This window comes from Onychostruthus taczanowskii, unplaced genomic scaffold (genome assembly GCF_017590055.1).
Source record: "Onychostruthus taczanowskii isolate IOZ18803 unplaced genomic scaffold, ASM1759005v1 scaffold19, whole genome shotgun sequence".
NCBI lineage: Eukaryota > Metazoa > Chordata > Aves > Passeriformes > Passeridae > Onychostruthus > Onychostruthus taczanowskii.
Genome location: NW_024499128.1, coordinates 1,329,300 through 1,352,953, shown reverse-complemented (window position 1 = coordinate 1,352,953; position 23,654 = coordinate 1,329,300). Strand labels below are relative to the sequence as shown.

At 39.1% G+C, this 23,654-nt stretch overlaps 1 protein-coding gene across 1 annotated transcript in view; it reads right to left on the bottom strand.

Moving 5' to 3' along the window:
* RBFOX1 (RNA binding fox-1 homolog 1) overlaps window positions 1-23,654 on the bottom strand; it is a 1,146,709-nt gene that overhangs the window by 511,463 nt on the left and 611,592 nt on the right. The window contains exon 5 of the mRNA XM_041401522.1: window positions 7,569-7,616. Within this exon, the coding sequence (XP_041257456.1) occupies window positions 7,569-7,616 (48 nt within the window). The remainder of the gene's footprint in view (window positions 1-7,568; window positions 7,617-23,654) is intronic.

Below are 23,654 nucleotides of genomic sequence, written 5' to 3'. Positions count from 1 at the left end.
AGCCAAGTATTCCTCAGGAAGGAGGAATGAACCTGTCCAACAGACTCAGATGTTGCTGCAGGCACAGAACTGAGCCCACATGCACAGAGGGTCAGTGCACAACCTCTGCTCCCATCCATAATAATGCTGAAGACATGGAGTGGAAGAAACAAATGAGAATTTTTAATACCTAATATTCCTAAATATTTCCATAAGAATTTATTCTTATTCTCATTTTTTTTTAAATTCTGGTTATAAGGAGAACAAATGCAAAAATATATGTAGTGGTTCAATTCCTAAAAGGACTCAAATTTTCAATATAAAAAGTTAAACTTTCCATAGGTACACAGCATTTGATACAGAAAGAATGTTATTTATCTCTCTCCATTTTATTATTTAGAGAAGTGGCCTGCACCCAGTTCTTCTCCCAAATCTCAGGTGTCATTTCCAAGTTTCCTATACAACAGCCTCAGTGAAGAGTACACAGGACTACACAACTTTTACAGAGAAGCAGCCTGAGGTCAGAGCATTTGTCTGGTGTTAAATAAAGACAGAGCAACTGCAACCTCCCATATAGCAGCATATTGGTGGGCTTGTCTCAACAGGAGCTTTGCTACAAGGACTCTGAATAAATCATAAAAGAACTCGCATTTCCATTCTTTTTTTCTGGGGAAATACATAATCTCTGCATTTCTAACTCACCAGTAAGGCTCTTTAAGGATAGTTTAGGAAAACAGACCTGTCAGTGGCTATTTTCCTTACTGAGAGGAAAATTAAAATGTAGGAACAAAACATTTCCATGCCTAAGCACAGGTTGGCAGTAATTTAAATGAAAGGAAAGGCCCCAACCTGAGACTCTTCTGTCTGTACAGAGATAATTTTTCTCACAGCAGTGTAAGCCCTCCCTTCTCTTTCAGTACTCTTTAGACCAGGTCCAAAAATGCCTGCAAATAAGGTGGGTCATAGGTACATGTTGTCAGCTCAGTCCTTCTTAATCAAATCTCCCATAAATAAAGATTAAAATCTTTAAAATCTTTATTTTAAAAAATGAGAAAAAAAGACAGAGAAGGAAATGCCAACTGGAAACTGACTCATCTCTAAAGCATCAGTGACCATGGAAGCCTCTGGCACATGTGAACACCCTAAAACCCCCACTGAGGAGCCTGGGTTATGAACAGCTGACACCACCCAAAAACATGTGAACACCCTAAAACCCCACTGAGGAGCCTGGGTTATGAACACCCAAACCCTTTTAAAAGGAAATGTTCCACCCCAGCAGCAGAAGCTGCAGTCCCCCACTGCTGTGAGGTTTTATTGGTTCACAAACACACACAAGATTCAAGACATGTTCCCATTCACAGCACTCTAATATTTATAGATCTGTGAGGTTTTCCCTTCTTTAACTTCAAAAGCCAATTCCCCTCTGTTTTTATACCCGCTGAAAATTTAATGGCCAGGTGTAAACACAATTTCAGCGAGACTTGAGTCTCCCCCAAATTATTCTTCACTTAATTTTGACAGGTAATTAGCATCAACTCAGACTTGAGTTTTCCCTTTCGCCTCTGATTCTTCTCCCCTGAATCTCAATATTTTAACTTTACATCTATCCAAGTATTAAAGCAAACAGTTTCCGTCTCCTGCCCTCTCCCTTGTCCCCAGCTGAAACATAATTACTTGTATGCAATGCAGGTACAGCACATATGAATATATGCCAAAGTAACTTGTGCATACATTTACTTCAGTGCTAATAAAATATTTTATTTATTTTATTATATGCATGAATAACATGCATATAAAAGAATGTTCTTTCTAGCTCGGTGAGCTTTTTAGGAGTTATTAGCAGGAATGTGTCATATACCTAATGAAATTTATTTCAAGGTAGAAGAGATTCAAAAACAAAAGTAAAATAAAGTCAGAGAACTAATTCTGTAGACAATCACAGAATTATAATTTTGAGATTTATCAAAATATCCTCAAAATGAAGATTTGAAAAAAATCTCCCAATAAAAATGTAATTTATTTGCAGCAGCAATCATGTTTATACATATTAACACAGGGATAGGAGATGAGATGGTTCAGGATGGAACACATTGGCCAAAAGACACACTGTAGTAAAAGCTTTTTTTAGCCCTCTGCCTTAGCAGGCATTGCAGCACAGAAAATGCACTATCCATGTCCCTTCTGTGTATTCAGCATATGTAAAAGTCATGCAGCAGAACACGTTGACACTTCAGTGGGAGGTCAAATTATTGTTTTGGCACTTCTGTCACGCCTGTCACTTCAATTCCACTTTATCAAATTACAGATTGCTAGATAGAGTTGGATTAAGGGGAAAGACAGACACACACACACACAGAGGAGCAACTGTCACCACTTCAGTTGTGAAATCCCATAATTGCATGTCAGTGACAGCGAGAACAAGAGAGCAGTAATAGGGCTGACATTATGAGCATTCAAATACCAGGAAACTTTGCAGCAAGACTTTGCACTCTGTCAAGCCACATGCCAGGAAATGGACTGGATTTCTGAGCAATTCTTCACATTAGACTTGCCAATATTTATTAGGCTGACTAATAAATAATGCAGTGTCTTAAGTTGCAGGGCAACTTTCAGCTCCCTGTCTTCCCAGAAGTGTTGCTTTTATTTGAAAAGAACATAAAACTAAGACAAAGGAGAAAAAAATCCTTTGATTTAAAAATATCACTAAAAGTAGTAAGAATAATAATAAATAGTGCCTAAACAACATAGATTATGGGCTTGATTCAACTTTCTGAGTTTTAGGATCCCTGAAGAGCAACAGATCTTGATTTCAAATAATTGTGAAGGAATCAGCCATGAATTTCAAGTAACTTTTCTGGTAACAAACAAACAAACAAACTACACACCCCACACACACATCCCTTAGATAACTTCACCCTTTTGTGGAAGTTGTGGAAACTGCACTGAGGAAGGCTCAGAAGCAGCGGGTAAATCTGACTTACATGAGCTGAGATGTCAGGGGAAACATCTGCTGTGCTGTGACAGGAGGATGCTATTCCTGGAACAGCTCATTATTCCCCCTCTGGGTTACTCCCCCTGCTTCCTGAATTCTGTGGTCAAGCCTCTCCACTTTGTGTGGTCCTGTCCTGCAATGGCTCAACAACACCTGGAACAGTTTATACAGGGAAAGAGGCAGAAGAAGCAGGAATCATTTGTTCACTCTGGCAGAAGGGCCATCAGGATTCAAAACTTCCTTAGATTCCTCCAAATCTATACCCAAATACAGTTTAGACACTTCCCTACCAATCCATTGGAGTCTATAATCTTCCCTCACAACAACAGAAAATATTTCTTTCAATGGGAGTGAAAATGCATCTCAATAATCCACACAATTACACAGATTGCACAATGCCTTCATAAGGGAATAAAAATGACACTTATTCCTATTCACTGCTAAAGAGCCCCTAAACAGCAGGAAAAGGGACTACCATGAAAGGAAACAGTACAACAACAAATCAACATCTATGATGCCAGGAGTTGACTCAGTCCTTCCATGGTGCTCCTCACTATTTGATACCCTTATTAATTCCCTTCTAAAGTAATCTGATGATCAGAGAACTTGGATAAATATTTTCTCCTAAAAGACTATTCCCTTAAACTTCCAGGAAAAACATCTTTATATGATCACTTGGAATAAACTAAAAGAACCCCAAAAACATCCTGCAAGAAGCCATTGAATAGACAAAGCAAGATATTTTTGTAATGCTGTTTCTTTTTCTCCTCATTTTGTCTCAGACACATTTTATAACCTTGCCTATATCTGCCCTTCATACATCTATTTCTCCATATGTAACTCAAGCCATATAACTGTAAGTACTTTCCTCATAGGTGTTTTTAATTTGTTTGTAAAGTAATTTGAGATCTATTGACAGAAGGTAGTAAAGAAAATAAAAAAAAAAAAAAAAAAAAGAAATATTTTGCACAGCAGGCAGAGAAAAGGAAAGGCTTTAGTGCCTACCCTGTATCCCACAGCAGGTAATAGGGAGTTAGGAAACATTATGGCACTCCAGGGAATCTTCCTGCCTTCCTGACCCATCAGGTTATTGCCCTGATGCACTGCCATAAAGTCTGCAGCTCTCATAAAACCTGCACGCTCCCAGCTCTGAAGTGGGACATTTTCAAGTCAAGATGCATCTCAAAAATATTCTCTCCACGAGCCACTTCCCTCTCCAGAAGGGAAAATGCAGCAGGACACCCTGGGTGACCTTGAGCCCCCTGCTAATGGTGCTGAGCTGCATTTGCTGCCTGCCAGCAACAGGAGAATGGCACTGCACATTACAGCCAGCACAGCCCCATTAGGGGGAGAATAAACTGAAATAAAATAGAAATGAAACAGCCAGAGCTGAAGAATAAAACATTCCCAACATAGTAAAAACAAGCTGAGACAAAATTATCCAGCACAGAAAGGTCACTGTAAGTTAACTTCCAGTTTGCAGTGTCAGGTGGAAATGTCAGACAAAGGATGTCAGGGGATGTAACTTCACATCAGAGTTTTGGTTTCACAGCATTGCCATGAATTAATTTGATGATATGACAATTGCAGAGTAAAACAAAGTATGTCCTTTGTGCTCTATTCAGATCTCAAAGACAGAGCAGGACTGGGAGAAATCGTATTTACAGTTTCTTTTTCTATTTATATTTTTGGAGATTACTGTTTGAAGCAAGTCCCATATAAACATATTTAAAAAAACCCAAAAAAACTGCTCAGACCAGGTAAAGATATGAACTGAGGTTAAATTTAAAAAAAAAAACAAACAAGAAAGATTTTTAAAAATATAATCTTATAAAAAAACAAGGCAGGTTTTTCAGGTAATGGGAGATGATGGAGCTGTGTAAGGGCAACACCAACAAAAAGGCTGCACACATTAGAAGCCTTATTAGAGACAGAAAGCGGTTTGGTTATATCAAATGGAAGGATTTCAAAGGAATCCACATGTTCTCCCTCTTGGCAAAATGGCCAATATCCTTCTTAACTGCATTCCACCAGAACCATTTTGTTTGTGCCCAACACACAGAGTTATACCAGAAAACATGGGGAAAAGGAAAAGCAACCTGACCATCTGCCATCAGCCTTACAATAGCAGAACATGACACGGGCTTTGGATTCATGGCCCAAATTCCCAAACATCACATGTCTAGCTGCAGATATCCATGGATTTTTTACAAAAATCACACGTGGCATGTTTTTAACAGGTTTTTTCCTGTGATAATTTAAGGGTCACTTTTGTAGATAGGTTTTCGTGAGAAGCAAAGCTGAGCCATTTCTGTGATCGCGTGAGTCATTAAACATCCAATATTGTGATGTTCAGAATGGTGGTGGGAGATCAAAACAAGAAAGCTTGGGAGTGTCAAATGCAGAAAAAAGTCTTCATCAAGTAGGAAATGAGTTGTACATGCACTTATGGGTGTTCTGCTGGGAAAGGTAAAGGCAATTAAGTAATTCATAATTATCCAAGCCAGAGAGAGCAGAATCTGCATTGCTTGTCACCTGGTATTCTCAAACCTGGGAGCTTTTAGCCTTGCAGGAAATAAATAAAAATCTTACACAGAAAGGTCAGCTGAAGACAATGAAAGGAGAGGCAAATCACAGTGATGAAGTGGTTGCGATAATTAACTGCTATTTTGGAATTTACAGAATAATAGATTTCAAAATAATAAGTACAGTTATTAAATTTGAGTTTGCCTGCAGGCAATGCTTTAGTCATGGTTACATAAATTTCTACTTCAGAAGTTATAGATTAGAAAACTTCAGAAAAAAAGAACACAAGAAAAGGCACCTTGCAGGTTTGTATTTTGTGGTTAAATGGGAAAATTTCCCATTAATTACTAATGATATAGTTCATTAGTAGTATATTTCATTATGGAAGTGCAAATTATTAGATACTAATGATGCATGCCCTAATTGCAGTAGTTTGTCTTGATTTCAAGTTCAATGAAATAAAAATATTTATTTGCAACGTTTCAGGTTTATGAATTACGTTACATTCTTAATTGATGCTTTCAACAAACATGCAACAATTCATTGGTATTAACCAAGACTGATGGATCTGTATTTGATTATCACTGGTAACTCCCTCCCTGGACTGGAAAGAACAACTGCCACTTAAACTTGGTGGAAGCTGCAATTTTGGGACCAAACACAGAGAAAAAATGAAACAGATCCTGCAACAACCAGTGTTTATCACATTCCTGCTCTTTCAGAGTGCTCCCACAAAATAAAAAAAGGAAGAAGAAAAATCCAGGGGTTTTATAGACAATCCTTTCTGCTAATTGCAGTCTCTGGATGTGCAAGCTGGATATCCTGAGTCACTGAGGTGGAAACCACCCCAGCTCAGGGCAGTCCCTGTGAGTCACAAGAGAAGGTCTCAGACATCTCCTGAAATTCCTCTGAGGTACAAACCATGGCATCATAAACCAGGAACAAACCCACAATTTACTGGCAACAGCCAGTGCTCTGCTAGATTAAAGTTGCACTACAAGGAAGAAGAAATACAACACCTGAATAAATTGTAGTTCAAATCTTGTCAGGCTCCTGACACCTTTTCCCATAATTCACACTGCAGAAAGAAATTCTGGCTTGGGCAGTTTTAGTAGTTGCTACCAACACTAAAAAAAGTCAAAACTTGGTGTTTAGAAGTAAGGTCCCAGCCTGGATTTTAGCACAATTTAAAGCAACAAGAACCTAAATGGCTAAAAGCACCTGGAGAGTTAGATCAAAGCTGATGCTCAGAACCTGCAGCCTCAGTGGGACAGAGTGAGGACCAGCTGGAGTTAGAGACTTTAAATCACATGTCATGTGCTCAAAGCTTCCCCAACCTCAGTTATGATTCCACACAGAAACAGCCTGCACAGATCTAGTCATCCAGATTTTCAAATTTCAGTAGCAACAGATTTTCAAACAAAACATGTTACTCTCTTTAAAACTGAACTGATATTTATGTCTGACAATTTAATTTTTTTTAAGCTGAAGGCTTCATTGTGAAGCCTTTGTTTCTTGGTTAGTTTTTACCATGAGTAGGGTGAAGAACACAACTGAAAATGTATTTTGTATCTGGTTTATATCTGTCCACAGAAAATAAAACAGGAAACATTTGCTTTAATCAACCCTCTAAAATGAAAAAAAGAAATATAATATATATATTTCAAAGGTACTACTTGTAAAGCAAGAAAAAGCAATCTTGCTGGCTTACAAATACTTAACATGGTATGCCAACTATGTGTGAAAGACACACAATCACTTTGTTAATAATGAAAATCAAGAATAGAAAGTGCAACTGCCTTGTAAACTTCTTGTAGCATAAAGAGATTAAGACTATAATTCCCTTCTTCTCCTATCAAAACAGTTATTCAAATTTCTAACAGGTATTTTCAATAGAGTAAGACTCTTTTGCCCCCATTGAAATTATGAACACATAGACATGTAAAGAACCATAAAATAATTTCACATGGTTTAATTAAAAAAAAAAACAAACAAACAAAACAAACAACAACCAGAGAAAATCCCAGCTACTAGAGTTGCCTGAGAAATCACATTAAAACAAGCCACTTACTTTTCTGTCCTCAGTTTCTACACGAGAACTGCACTCTGCTTTAGTGTCCTGAAAGCAGAAATAGAGAAGCCCATGTCACAAAGCACACTGACCAGCACTGGGGGAGTAACTCAGGCTGAAGAACTGTTATTTTTGTACACACAGTTATTTGAATACACAATGTCCAGTACTGTGCATTGAGGTGAAGTTTATTACACTTTACTACAGACATAAATTTAAAGGGAGGATTGAATGAACACACAAAAAAACCCCACCCAAACCTATTTCAATATGGTGTAGCCAGCTCTCAGGAAAAAATACGATTTGTTAGTATAAATTTTAATTTTGGCTTCTATCTTGAGGAAAATCTATTTGTTGCTCACTCTTTTTTTTTTTTTTTTTTTTTAATAAAGAAATGATGGAAACTGAAACAAATATAAAGGTAAGCTAAAGAGGAGAAACTGCTCAATCTTCTGTCTCTTATCTGTGCTAGCTAGGAGTTGATAGAGATTTGTGTCTGAATCTCATTGCAATGTGCAAGAACAGCAAAGCCTCTGTTTATGATAAACATGGAAACGTGTGTGTGCACAGGCTCGCACACGTGTGGGTATCTTGGACATGTTTTCTTCAGGAGTGAAACAAATGACCTCAAATCTAATGACACCCAACACATGGTCCTTTTATTCCTAAAGTATTTTGACTCATTGAACCTACAGATTTTTGTGCTGAAGACATGCAGGGATAATTGTTATCACAAAAATTACACTCCAAAAGCATTTATTGCTTCCCAGCCACCCTTTTTACAGCAAGTTATTACTGGAAACTGAGTAAGCCAAATACAATTAAAATCACTAATTTTTTTTCATCTTTACTTTTCTAGTGAGGAGATTCTTGGAAGCAAATTTTGCTTAACTATTGCAGTTTTTAGAGATTTCTTTTGGGGAAAGAATAACATATGGCTCAGGGACATTTTTCGTGAAAAATACTTCCCCAACCTCTCACCAAAGCTGGAACTACTCTAATCAGATTTCAAATTACTGGTTAGTTACTTGCACATAAATTCAAATGCTGACAGCAAATATCAGCTCCTATTAAAAATGAAAACAAATGTAAGAAGAAGAATTTCTGTTTCTTCAACAGCATGTCTATTCATCTCAAATGAAGGGCTGGTTTTACTTCAAAGCCAGAGACTTCCTACCTACATCTATAAAAGATTTAAAAAAATTAAACCATTTAACCAAGTAAGATGAAGCAAGGTTTCCTGGAAAAAAATACTTGAATTCACAGCAAATTATATTAAAGATAGTTTCATAAGGCATATTGTGTCATTTCTTAAACAGCAAAAAACCATTTGTTATTCTAGCCAGTCTAATACATGAATCAGCACCTCTAATACTCTTTTTATTCCATCACTTTTCATGAGGAACCAGACTCCAGTTTGGGGAATATAACACTCAAAAATTTTCTTTCAAGTGTGCCTTTCTGGCAGCCAGACAGTCTCTCCCCACGTCTCCCACGTGGAGGAGAAGGAAATACTCTCTCTGCCTACAGGCTGACTTCCTGAGCCTGTTTGGATATTTACACTTGCTTCTTTTTGGGGAGGGAAAAAACCTGAGCTTTTCAAAAAGCCTTCTCCCTCAGGGGAATGAATTCAAACTCCATTAGCACCAGTGCCTTCATGTCCTAGCTGTGCCCTAAGTCATCTTTTGGAAAGAGTGTAATGTTCTTTAACATATTTATTGCTTAATCAAAAATGAATCATCTCTTTCCATATTACCAAGGACAGGAGTGGCTCTGTCTCTCACACTGACCTAAATTAACTGAAAGCAGAACAAAGTAGCTGCTCTCAGACTGTAGTCATGGCTATTACAGGCTCTCAGCATGATGGATATACCTGAAGGCCCAACAGCACTCTGGTCCCTTCTGCTGCCCATGGAACAATGCAGTTTGCTACTTCACCACTGCCCTTTCCCATTAAAAGCAATTTCTAAGAGGCCCAAGTTCACAAGCATTCATTACTCAATTAAAAATGCAGTTCTACCTGGATGAAACAAAACCCAGCTTCCTCCCAGCACAGCTGATCCACTATGGTTGTCTGGAGCAGCAAAGAGAGGCACCAGAGCAGCCCCAGCCCGACCCGGGGGGCAGCCCAGCTGAGCCTCCCCTGCTCAATCAGGAATTAACGAGACAACGAGCCTCACCTGGAGCTGAAACCTCACCTGGAGCCCAGACCTCACCTGGAAATGAGACCTCACCTGGAGCTGAGACCTCACCTGGAAATGAGACCTCACCTGGAGCTGAGACCTCACCTGGAGCCCAGACCTCACCTGGAGCTCAGACCTCACCTGGAGCTCAGACCTCACCTGGAGCCCAGATCTCACCTGGAAATGAGACCTCACCTGGAGCCCAGATCTCACCTGGAGCCCAGACCAGCCCCAGGAAAAGGTTCAGGCTGAATGGCAAATTTCAGCATTTCTGCTCTGTGTTTTATTCCTGAACATTACACAAGTATTTCATCCCCTAGTGTTTGGCTATCTACCTAAAGATATGGAAAGTGAATGTTTATAAATTAACCACTGCATCTCTAGCAGTGAAAACCACATCTGCATGGGTTCAGGCTCACTGCAAGAATGTGTTATCTTTGAAATTATGCAGTCAGATTTAAAAGAAATAGCTGTATGTCTTCAAGACTACACGCCTGGATTCAGACTTCTGCACAAGGGCAAGATAATAACCAGTTAATTTTCTGAAGCAATTAGTGTTGTAATTCTTTAAACCAGTGAAGCTACTGACTTAATCAAATCTGTGTTTAAATATAAATATTTGAGTATATGTCTGCATCCTAGATAGACCTCTTTTAAAGAAAAAATGTTCACAGACCCTAAGCTTTAAAAACCATCAAAATGAATCATCTGTCAATCTCAGAGCAAGAAGGGAAGAAATGAGAATGTTCTCTGGGAGACATCTGTGCTACTTTCCCTAAGTGCAAAATGACAAAGTGCTGTCACTTCATATGTGTATTGCAAATTTCCCAGCTCTATGAATTATTTGAGATGGAGAAGCACCATTGCTGAAAAGCAGTTGTAAAATCCTAGAGATCTGAACAATGTATCAGGCACCTTCTTTAACGTTGTTACATCACAAAATAAAAAGGAAAAACTCAGAAAACATGTTCCTTTTGAAGAATTATTTTAGGCAAACTATACAATGATAGAATATTTCACAGGTTGTTTCATAGAAAAGACAGAATGAAATAGAAAACCCTCTCATCCATTTCAGTTTAAAACCAGCACAATTCCTTTTTTTTCCTCCATGTGTCACTGCTTAACAGCCAATTAAATAATATCATTACAAACATATTAAGAGCTCCATGTTTTATATAAAGGTTCTTTTTGGTCTGTTTTGTTTGGTGGCAGCAACAGGGAAACAAAGCAAGGTTTTCTGCAGGACATCAGGAGCAATGCAGGACAAGAACAAGCTTAAGGGCTGGGATTTTTCAAGTTTAACACACTGGGGAACAAATATACCACCTTCATCAACAGCAGCAGTATAAAAATGTTACTGAACAGAGGGAAGTGAAAGCTATAGAAAGCAGAAAGAATTATTGGTAGTAGTATGGCCCTGAATGAGATTTTGGCTTTAGGATGCAGTAGAAATCTGCACATACTTTATTTTACATAGTTTCTGTAATTCCATGTTTAATTTCACTCCTGGAATTGCAAGCAGGAGCAGTGGAATCACTACCCTGAGGTACCCATTGGTGCTGCTAACACCCCCAGGCCCTGAGTGCCCTGACTTTATCACACACTGCAGTTCGCTCTCTCCCTGCCATCCCAGCCCTAATTCCTTCCTCTGTGCCTGTCATCCCAACACAGACTGCCAGAAACCTCCCAGGCAACCGCAAGAAAGCAGAAACTTTAGAAAAGTGATCTGAACTTCCAGCATATTTCCTTTCCTCAGGTGACCGAAAGGCAGAGGGAAAGGCAGACCGAATTCCTGCGCACACACTGCACTGCCACAGCCAGGGGAGGAAGGATGAGCCTCTGCAATTCCAACGATCCCAGTGCTCCCCGCCTGGGCTCCTCTGTAATATCGAGGATGAGCAGTAGGTGGAAGCAAATAACCTTGTAAAATCCTGCTCAGCCTCCCGTGAAAGATAAACCGATGTCTGGTCAGGTGTTTTTCATGAAACAGCCAGTAGTTTAGAGATTAAAGGTGGTTTGCATCGTTTGGGGCTTTTTTTTTTTTTTTTTTTAATTTAATTTCTACAGCTGAAATGGAACCCTTAATAACGAAAGCATTTAAGAAGGTAACATGATCTCACACAAAATAAGAATATATATATATACACACACACATCTATATAAAATTAAAAAGTACGCTGTCAAATTCTAGATTATTGATTCTTCTGGATATTTTTACTGATTGTTAAATATCTCAAACCCCTGAATTATTGAGAAAAATACTTAATGTATTTCTCTATCCATTGGCCATTATGTTTCATTATTGCCGCTAACAAACAGGCTGCCAGCAGAAGAATTCATTTGAATTTCATATTAGTTCTATTTCATCCATCCCAGAGAACAAATTAACCACACAGTAATACTTACTGAAGAAGAAAATAAGTGAAAAATGAAACCTTAGAATGTGACATTCAAGTCTTCACTAAGTTTGTCCCCAGCAACTCAGAGAGGCAGAAGCCTCATCAAATTAACAAACCAATTCAAGGATTTGAATGGCTTCAACAGTTGCAATGTCAAAGATGTAAGAGAGGAGCTTCATATATTTTGAAAGAAGTAGCTTCATCTCTATCGACTAACATTTGTGGACCAAGAGGTTTGTGTGTAGAAGCTCAAACCAGGAGAAAATTGAGCCATCTGCACCTATTTCTGAAGCCTCAGGGCAGCCTTGGGGCACTTGGAGTAGAGTCAAAGAGGAAACAACCCATCTGAGCACAGATTTAAAATCAAATTCTCCAGATTTTAGGGAGTTTTCTTCTCTTGTTTCTAGATTAAAGTAGACTGTAAGAGGAAGGTTTGCAAGACTCTTGGAAACTAAACTGACAAATTTTATAATAAAAAAATGACTGCTTACAAAAATAATGCTGTATTTTTAATAGAGATTTGAAGGTACTCGTGTGTGTGTGCCCTCCCACACAGCCACCCACCACCCGGCTGTGCCAGTGAGCTCCAGCTCTGCTTTCTGCTTTCTTCTGCTTCCAGCCCATTGCTTATGCTCTTTTACACTTTTCAGACTATCGAGAGTTAAAACTTTTTTTTTTTTTAATGTAGATATTTTTAAAACTGAGACCCAAGGTTCCAACTTTCCTTTTCCCCAAGGAAAGCTTTGACTTTTTCCTAAATAAAGAACGAACAGGTTTGAGGGAACAGGTACTGCTGCTGCTGGAGCTTTATGGACTGGAGTATATAAAACATTCACACTCCTCTTTCTTTTCGTTCTCTCACCTTCAGGAGCTACTTGTCCTTTCCTTAATGCTCTCCAAACACTCACAGATGCACAGACACGTCTGTCCAGCACAGAATCCTCGTGCCTCACACTCCCCTCCTCTCTCCAAACAGACGTTTCATTAGCCCAGTGATGCAAAGGTACCTGAGGGTAAAACCTCCACCTTCCTCCTGAGATATCCCAAAACCACACATCAAACAGGCAGCATTTCTGGAAGGTACAGATGTAATTTTAAGGTGGGAATCAGCCATGTGGCAGTATCAAGCTGTAAATACTGGCTTTTGAAGCATAGATCAGGTTAAGACTTAATTTTGGGCTAGTAAATATGTCATTTGCAAAGCCAGCAACAGAAACTGCCATTTGGTAAAATTGTTACTTTGGACAGTACAAAACCACTTAAGATTCCTAAATGCAACATAATTTTGACCTACAGGTCAAATCTGAAATTCCTTTTCCATATGTCCCTTTACTTTCAGGGAAAGGAATTTCCAGAACTGTAAATGATAACAGTTTTAAACTGTTGAAACTGGATTTTTAAACTGAACTTTATTTATCTAATAAAATTGCCTTAGGTGTCAGGTAGACCAACAGCCACCTAAATAGTCATATGTTTGAAATCACTGAAATCTAGGTGGTCAGTAGATATTCCTGATAAATGCAAGGAGCTGAGAAAGCTTCTGGTGTCATTTCAGCACGGCCACAGACTGTGTGAGCTGGGTAAGGTGACAACTGGCAATATATACCTAGAGAACAGATGCAACTTTTAGAGAAAGAAACCTAGTTTGACAGTTTATGTTTTCAAATTAACAACAGCACAAGGGCACAACACAATTCCTGAAGGAATCTATCTTTTTTCAGGAAGCAAGCACATAAAATTGCTTCATACCTCAATCACCTCAAAACCTTTAGAATATCTTTACTAAGTTTTGCCATATTTGACAGAGAAATAAATAGAAGCTCAAAGATATTCCTGTATTTTTCATAAATGAGTGCCTGAGGAAAAGACAGAAGAACATCACTTGCAAAGCCATGCCCTACTCTAGCTGATCAAAGACCCCAAAGGGAGGTGAGGATGCTGAGAGGAGGAGGATTCACTCTGTGAAGTGAAGATGCTGAAGTGGCTTCCAGGAAGGAGCCTGTGTTTACTGAGAGGCAACTGTGTGGGCACAGGATATAAATCAGTAATAAAACTATTTCACTTAAGTCAAATTTTCACAAAATACGTTCCTTCAAGACGGAAGAGGATTTTTGTTGAACTTTTAAATGGAGTTCAGTCATTTTGAGCTATGTAGTGATAAAAAATATAAATTTTAAATCAAATAGTGATTTTTCAAGCTTACAAAGTGACAGGACAGGAATTGTTTAATGACAGAAGATGTGTGATGATTGCAGAAGTGCCCTGGAAAATCAGGGCCCTGTAAACATCTATTTTCTCTTTGATATTACACTACAGTTTTGATTATCACAACAAGTCAAGTTTCATGCTTTTATTATGTTTTCACAAAATATGGCTGTTTCTGTGCAGCAAAACTGTTACATTCCCAATAAGCTGGCTATGTATTTACTACACTTTCTTGAGTTAGAAAGTGAAGCAGAATTTCACGTTGGACTCAAGATTTCCCTTAATAAACAACCCACAAACGTTCTCACTTCTGCCTCGCTGAGGGGGAGTGAGTGGGGTTTTGCTGCCTACTGGGGTTAACCCACAGCCATCACAAACTTAAAATGTTTCAGTTCCTACCTATTCTCAAAATCACGAGTAGTCAGGCCACAAATTATCAGTGCTTCATACACTGGAAATTATTTCAGCCTCCTGGCCCAGCACTGTGTCATCCCACTAATAAGAGTGCAGAAACAAAGGCATGAGTGAACACTGCATCCAAAGGACTGCTCCCATCACAGCAAACTCAAAAGGAGCTCTGATGATGACAGCTATTGCTTCAACATCCAGGGGAAATAAAGAATTGGACTGGAGCCTCAGGCAGCAAGTTGATATAATTTAGCTTTGAGAAGTTTCCTTATCGACCAAGAGTCAGTTTTTTGTTCTTGTTGGCAGGGAGAGAGTGACTGAGATGCTATTTCTTCTTCCATGCCCAGTGTAGGGTAAACAAGCCCAGTTTGCTTTGAAACATCTGCCAAGCTGTGCTGTCATGAAGACAGCAGAACCCTTTGGTTTCCCAAACATTTTCAGAAGCACACAGCTAAAAAGACACTCAGAGCAGAGCCAGTGCCCCACAGCCATTCCCCTGGCACAGAGAGAGCTCAGGCAGCCCAGCAGGGAGGCCTGCCAAGGAAAACAGCCAAATGTCAGAGGCACGGACGTGGTTCTGCTCCCAAATGCCCAGCTCTCAGCACCCCGGCACGTGCTCTGCTCCCAGGGCTGCAGCTCACAACTTGGGTTCCACTCAGGTCTCAGCAGCACATCCTGGAGTTCTGCAGCCGGCAAACACACGGTGCGCTGCTCCTCCTGCACCTTTTCCCGGCTCTTTCCCCCCACACACACGCTTTGCCCTCTACAGCAGCACTAAAGTGACGAGCCAAGCATCACTGACCTGGCAGCTTCTTGCAAAAGCACAACTCTGTCTCAGTGCTGGTCAAGAGATGTAGAAAAGAAACAAACCCAAGCCAACCAACCTCCCCCCATCAAACAAACCGTAACACCATGCGGCCCCTACACACCCCTAAACCCCTTTCTTCTATTGTGCACATAGATTTTGTGGTTTTGTGTACAGATCCACGTGCACTGAGAAATTAGCCTTCTTTTTAAATAAGGAATATTGATTCCTTAGCTGTAGTAAATACTTTTAAATGCCTAACAAACCAACGCAGTATTTTTAATTGGAGTGCAGATAATAAATATCTCTGTGTAGTACTGTGGATTACGTCAGGACATTTCAGTATATAACTGAAATTGAACAGTTCCTGCATTTTCTTTAAAACTGCTTTCACTGTATATTCAGACTGGCAAATGTTTTTCCCACATAGGTGTGTATGAAAGATGAATGCAAAAATGAGCTATGGCATTTGGGAGAGAGAGGTGCCAGGTAATCTTAAAGCAGCATAACAAGAAGTTAGTAAACAGATCTGGATCAATCCAAGAATTAAGAAAACCAGTTTCCTCCTCCTGTTCTTAAACTAGTAGAGAAATGAAAGGAAAAAAGTAGCCATCAAAATGCATTTTTCAAAGTGTTTTATCTTTATTAGTCTCATAATCTGCAATTTCTCATTCACCAGACATCTTAAATCATCTATTCCCAGCAGAAAAATCCAGTAGAAATAAAGCATCAAGCATCACACTGTTGACTTTTAGGAGCTGTGCAGGACTAAAACCTCCAGAGTACTTCTATAACCCTCACTGTCCCTCCTGCACAAACACAAAGCTTTTCTACTTAAATGCACCAGCCACGAGCTGAGCCTCAGCACTGAGGCTGCAGCCTCTGGACCATTCCAAAGGGAATAAGGACTGATTTACCTGAGCAGGGCAAGGACTGATTCACCTGAGCAGGGTAATTACTGATTTACCTGAGTAGGGTAATTACTGATTTACCTGAGTAGGGTAAGGGCTCCTTTGCCATTTCATAACCAGGAGATTTCATCTCACTAACTCATCCACTCTTTCAGAAACTCCTCATCTTTCTGGCCTCTGAAATATCTCATGGCAATCCCACAGTGTAATATATATACATTACATATAATATTGAAAAACACACCCTTTTGTTTGGTTTGAGTTTGTTCATCAACAGTTGATTGGACATCAATAGTTTGTTTCACCAGTGAAAACTGAATAATTAGAGCAGTGTTTAAAATGCATCAGAGGTCTCTCTCAAATGTTAGAATTCACACCAATACATTTCTCTCAATCCTAAGGAGAATCCTTCATCCTCAATCCTGTAACCTTCAACTATGAAGGTTATATGACGCTTGATAAAATGTGAATGTTCCAGTTTAATTAATGAAGTAGGTGATGTGCTGACCCAGGAAAAAGATTGCCATACGTATTTCAAAATTCCATTTAAAATATTATCTCACCAAATCTGTGGCATTGCTTAAATTTAAAAAAAAAATCTGTACAAAATGAAGAATTTCATATTAAGAAATGCCAATTCAGCATGGCCAAAAGAATCTGAGGGATAAATTTACATCAGAGATGTGATCACCCCCACCTGCTACCCCCACATTACATTTTCTCTCTGTACTCTCTATATTATAGGCTAAAATACACAAGTGTGTGTTTTTGATAAGTTTTTCTTCCAGTTCAATCAAGTTACCCAAGCATGAATACAGGATAGTATCTAAGCTGCACAATTTAAAACAAAGTAAGATAGTGACAGGAGATCAATTTCAAAGCTAAAGAAGTGATTACATAAAGCCCATTTTTTTAAGGAACACAAATGGCACTGTTCCTGAACTCAGAACATTGTTTTGGTGAATTATTTTCACTCCATGGTAAGTATAACTGCACACATTTCCCTTAAACTAGAAAGTTGTTAGAGTCACATTAGAGCAGAAAACTGTATTTCTCCCTCTTTCTCTATAAACCAGGTTAACAGACTTTTTATTTGATCTGGTAAATTTTTTAAATTACTTTTTGGCAAGACCAATTCAGAATTTATGATCCTAATATACTGATACTTTTTCCTTAAAGACTCAACACAAATACTGAACCTTAGAGGGGGGAAAAAATCCACAATTTCTTCATGGAACCTGAATTTTAGCAGCTTCTGCTCTTAATCCTAGTATAATTTAACCCAAGATGGGCCTAGAGAATACAGGCTGACAGGTGATATATGCTTCCTATTTTGCTGTTCATATAACCATTAACAATAACTGCAGTAGAGCACATGAATGATAACAACCAGACACTCACTGAACTGGAAAATCCAATATTCTTTGCCAAGGTGAAGGGGGGTAGGAGTGGATCTATTAAAATAATTGTGCCTCAACTAATATGTAGTACATCAGCTCAGTAAACAATGTGCCCATAAAGTGGTTTCTTATTCCTTATCAATTGCGAGGATTTTGTGGGGCGGTGGTGGTAGCAGTAGTGCAATAATAATAGCAATAATAAAGTAATCATTGATTAGAATGAGGAGAAAGAATTGCTGTTATAATGTAAACATTATAACAACAGGCTGAAACTTTTCTACCCAGGACTCCAAAAAAGTAGAAACAAACAAAAAACCAAAACAAACAAACACCCCAAACCAAATAAACAAACAAAAACCCTCACCCCTCAAAAAGCACAAAACAAAATAAAACAAAACAAAACAAAACAAAAAACAGACCGGGAAAAAAAAAAAAACAGGAAAAAAAAGAAAGAAAAACAAATTACAACCTGAATTTTTCTTAGATGGATTCCTGTAATTTAACCAGCCTCAGATTTCATTTATACAAGTGCATCAAATTACAAACTCTGCGAACAGCCACACTTCTAAACTTTGCATTTCTTCTTGCCCTTAAGGCAAACTTCAGGGGTGCAATTATCAGTAAAACTGAAGTGATAATGACAATTCCATCTCACATGGTGCCATCACTGTATTCCAAGAGGAAATGGAGATCCCACGGCAGTGCTGGGTTATTTTATCACAGGGATCACTGCCAGGTGCTGATTTCAGTGCTGCCCCAAAACTCAAGGAATTAACGTGAAAGTGTGTTGTACATCTGGCAGATTAAGGTCCAGATTCCTTGCTACAGTAAGGCCAAATGTTTACATTTTCTCTCCATAAGCAAGGAAGAGTATTTTTCAAAACATATTTTAACTCACTGTTTTAAAACAGACAGTGATAGTTTTATAAATTTATTCACAACAGCACTAAGGCACTCAGGTAGGGCCATGCATCCACCAAGTGAAAACACAAGTAATCCTCTGGAAGACAATCATTATATTCACTCTTCTGAAGGAAAAACAAAAATACTGTTATGTTTTATCCTAGCTGAACAGAAACTAAAGAATTACAACAGTATCTTCCACTAAAACAGAGCTGCTGTTCTGTAAAACATGCATCCTTAAACACAAAGATAATTAACTGCTTTTCAGCACTCACTGAAGCCTGAAAGGATCCTAAAATCCCTTTAAGTGGATAGAACGAAGCATATTTTCATCAAAATTGAAAATATGAAATGAATTTATAAGGTAATTTGTTATAAATTCCGATTTTTAGAAGGATTACAGGTCTATTAGTACAAAATTAGGAAAAGAGGCTTTTTTTAGTCACTGTTTTTAAGTTTTCCTTTCCCGTTCTGTGTTTCAACATATGACAGTTTTGTATATAAAGGCTGTCCTTAAAACATCTGAGTCACACAAGCTCTCCCTTCCACAATCCATTATGTCATAAAAGAAATGCCATAAATGCAAAAGTAAAAATAGCTTCAGCAAGTTGTTAGGGTGAGCAATGTTCACTGAAGGAATCCTGATAAAGACAGTTATTTCCCTTTGGAATCCCTGGAATGATGTGGAGTTGCAGTCATAACTGGTAAAAACTGCCTCAAAACTGATCAATAATAAAGAACTTTGAGGTAAATTAATCAGAGATCTGCTGCCAGTTTTGTTTTCTTGTTTCTGTAGCTTTAAATTCCCACCAAATAAAAAATATTCCTTTTTGCTGCTAGTTAATTTTTCACTGCTTAAACTGATTAACCATGCAATTTCATCATTCCTTATAACAAGTTCAAAAGAACACCTAAAGCTGTGCCTAACTTCACAACAAAAACATTGAACATCATCCTTCTACACTGGAATCACTCTGACTGAGCCCAATGATATTAATGATGCAGTCAGAGAAATATATTCCACAAAGTTATGTGACAATAATCACAGGATAATATTGAGTAAATCACATCAGATAGTCACCAACAACTAACTTTTTTTTTTTTTTTTTTTTTCTTAACGGAGTATAATGATCCAGTAAAGCCAAGGTGAAGCTGATGTTCAGGAGATCTGAAGAAGCTTCAGAAGAGCAGACCCAGCACAGGATTTGGCACCAGATGAGCACTGAGATTCTGCAGCAGAGCTGCTCCACTAAATATTGCCTCTGCTGGCCTCTCCACAGTGCAAGCATCTCAGGTGTAATTAATGGATAAAGGGTTCAAAAAACCCTTTCAGCCCATATCAGAATCACCCCAGGCTCTGGAGGACCAAGGAGCAGATGAAGGACAGTGATCTCTCCTGTCCTCAGACCTCCTGCAGTGCTGAAGGAACAAAAAACAACAAGAGAGCACTTGCAAAATTATCTCCCCAAATGTGCACGTCTTCTGAAGGCTCCAGCTAACTGTACTTTACATAATTCCCATCTGGCACCCTCAAAAGCAAAAATAACAGAATTCTCAGATGCCATTCATGGCAAATACTTCATCAGCCACTGTCTGCTGCTTGTCAGAAATTTCAAAGTGAAAGGGGAACTCCACAAGAGTAGAGGCAGCTTCTGATCAGCAGCTTGATTTCTTTATATATGAAACTAGTTAAGATCATGAATCATTTTTCAGAGTCTAAATTTGACTAGGAAACAATAATGGGTAATTCATCCTCAATTCTGTAAAGGTATAAGAACTACTTTAACATTGAGAATATGCAAACCAAATATTTAAACAGTACAGGGTAGGAAGGAGACAACTAGAGCACTAAGAGTGATAACAGCTGTCTGTATCTCAACAGAGGCAGCAATTCTGATATCCTGAATATGGAGCACTCCAGGGTTTGTGACTGTGAGCCAAAAGCACAGCACTGGACAGAGACAGAGGAGGTTTCTGTAGCCCAACACCTTTCCCAGTCTAACTTCTGATTGCTCCAAGTTCATCAAGTACATTCCACAGAACTGAACTTGCAGAAAAAGCAATCAAAAGTCTGAGTCAGGAATTCTGACAGCTGAAAAAAAAAACACGGAAAAACTACGCTGTGTTTGTGAAACCCCCAAATAACCAAAAGGCAGCAGTGTAAAAGCTCAGAGAGACACTGAACAACCTTAACCTTGGCATTGCCCCAGGGCTCTGGGCTGAGGTTTCCATGCCCACCTCCCCACAGGAATTTCAGTCACCACCACTTTACCCAGGGTCTCAGCTCTGTACTCTACAAAGCAGGCAGCTCTTGTTCTAACCACCTTGTTTCTTTGCACATGATTTTCTGACCAAAAAAAGGGTATAAGGTTTTTCAACAAGATGGAATACCAATTCTTCATTCCAGAAATAACAAACCCAAGGACAACTGAAGTCATCTTCCTTTGCCACAGCACCCAGGCAATGCTGCCTCTTTGTGGATATTTCAAACTTTTAGAAAATATAAGAGCCTATGTATATTTAACTGTCTTTTACTCTCATTTCTGATTTAGATGCCTAAAAAGAGATGGCAATCCATGTTTGTAGGCATTGAACATTACAGTGTTGAAAAATTATTTACTTTGTATGTTAGTAAATCACTGAGTTCAATTTTTGTAGGTTCTTTTATTTTACTCACAGGGTTTCAGCTGCAGGCTTATTAATGACCACAGAAAACACACTGAATATAAAGCCATGGATATGACATAAATATAAATATTTCAAGGAAAAAGAAAATTAGAAAATTAAAATCTACAACACTAAAAAAGGAGTATTTTTTAACCTACTTTAGAATAGGTCATATGTTTACATCCTCCACTGAAATTTTGTCAGCCATGACCTTGTTATACCATAGTTAACTGCTGTTATATTTTCACAAATACACCCTTCAAAGGAAATATTATTTATTTCCAACTCCGTGTCTAGCAATACCAGGTAGGTTCAAGCCTACAGAGAACAAGTAGACTTGAAGAAAAGTTATTCAGAAAATGGTATTTTGGCAGATTGAGAAAAGTGGCATTTGAAAATGGCAAGGTACTGGCGATAACACACAAACAGCCTGAGCTGAGATGCCGAACTGGGCATGTTCACCCACAAGAAGGGTGGTCCCAGTGTGCAGACCTTGATCTGGGCTCGAGGCAGGAAAACAAATGTATGTGTAGCCAGTATTAGAGTCATAACAGTGGAATTGCAAAGCTATTTTTTAATGCAATAGAGAAAAAGGAGGGAAAAGCAAGATAGCCTGGTTTATGTTTGGACAGGGAAATTGTCAGTTGAGAGAAGGAGATAACAGAAAGCCCAGTAGAGAATTGTATAAACTGGGATCCCTACAAGCTTAAGATAGACTGGGGGAGATGGGAAAATAGGTCTGCTGGCTGAGTGCGATAACCTAAAACCAGAGCTGCTCCCACACTCTTCAAAAGAAGCACTTTTAATAAGAAAGAAATCCTAGCAATGCTATTCCTTTCATCTCCCCCTGCTGTCATGGTGCACTAACCATGGAACAAGAGTCACTCCAAGACCATGCTCCAAAGCCTTACATTGCAAATATCACCCTGAACCACCACAGAGACAAAGAAAAGGAAGAAAATTAATCCAGCAAATTCATAATAATAATAGTAATAATAATGAAGGTCCCTTTCTTGGGTTAGTGAAGCTTCTCCACAGTCCCTGCTTATCCTGTGAGTTCTTTTTTAACCCTGCCTGGTCACTTGCTGAGAGGCAGAGCTGACAGCAGACCTGCATTTCCTGGGGGAGAATAAAATGAGCACAAACTTCAGCAGCACACATTCCCAGGTGTGCAACTCCCAGCTGGAGCAAAACAAAGCCTCAGATGTTTAAATATCTGGGCATCTGTGAGGCTCCAGGAATCCTGGAGGTCCCTCAGCTACCAAAACTGCACCCAGAGGTCTGGTTGTTCAATAATACAGCTTTAGGCAACTGATGGCACAACAAGGAAATAGATTTGACCAACTCTCTTGAGAAATTCTACAGAAATTCCCACATATTGCAAAGATTTCAGTATGACTGCTGGGAAGGAAGACTTACAACCAGAGAAACTGGTTCCAAGGAGATGAAAAAAGGTGACAAGGACATGCAAGTGTCTGTAATTCCCAGGGTGAGAGGCACACAGCTCTCCAGCAGCACAGAAGCCCAAGAACACCTCTCTGGTACTACAGAACAAGTGTAACAGAACACTGGGAGGAATTCAGAGCAACTGGGAACTCTCCAGCCATTTCAGAGCTCTCTCAGAAATTCAGGGATGCTCCTGAGCACTGCAGATATGCACAAAATCCTTATCTCCATCAGCCCTGGTGCTCTGCCTGCAAGGGACAAAGCTCCCCCTCCAACAGGTTCTGTGGGGGCAGTGATTTTGCTAAGACACATTCCCCAGGTGAGAAGGGCTCCCCAGTCAGTAAAAGGTGAGTACAATCCAGTACCTAACACAACCCAGCACACGGTGCTTGCTGCAGCTGGGCTTGCTCCAAGCCAGAGGCACTCGGGGTAAATCTTCCAGAGGACAAACAAGTCAGCCAGAAAATAACTTACAGCAGCTTTGTGGCTACAATCACCCTCTACACGTGGAAAATAGTCAAACAGTAGAGAACTAAATTAGAGTAATTTGAAATATTATGTGAATAATACCTCTAAGGTCTTTTATTTCAAGGAGAAACATTTCAGAAAATTTTAGTGCATACATTTTCAACAAACCTCAGTGTGGTGCATTAAAAAGGCACAGTGAAAGCTAAAAATTCAGTACACACTGAGCACCCAGTGTTTGAATTTGGGAATATATGGCCACAGCAAGGCAGAGCAAAGGTATGCTTCCAGCAA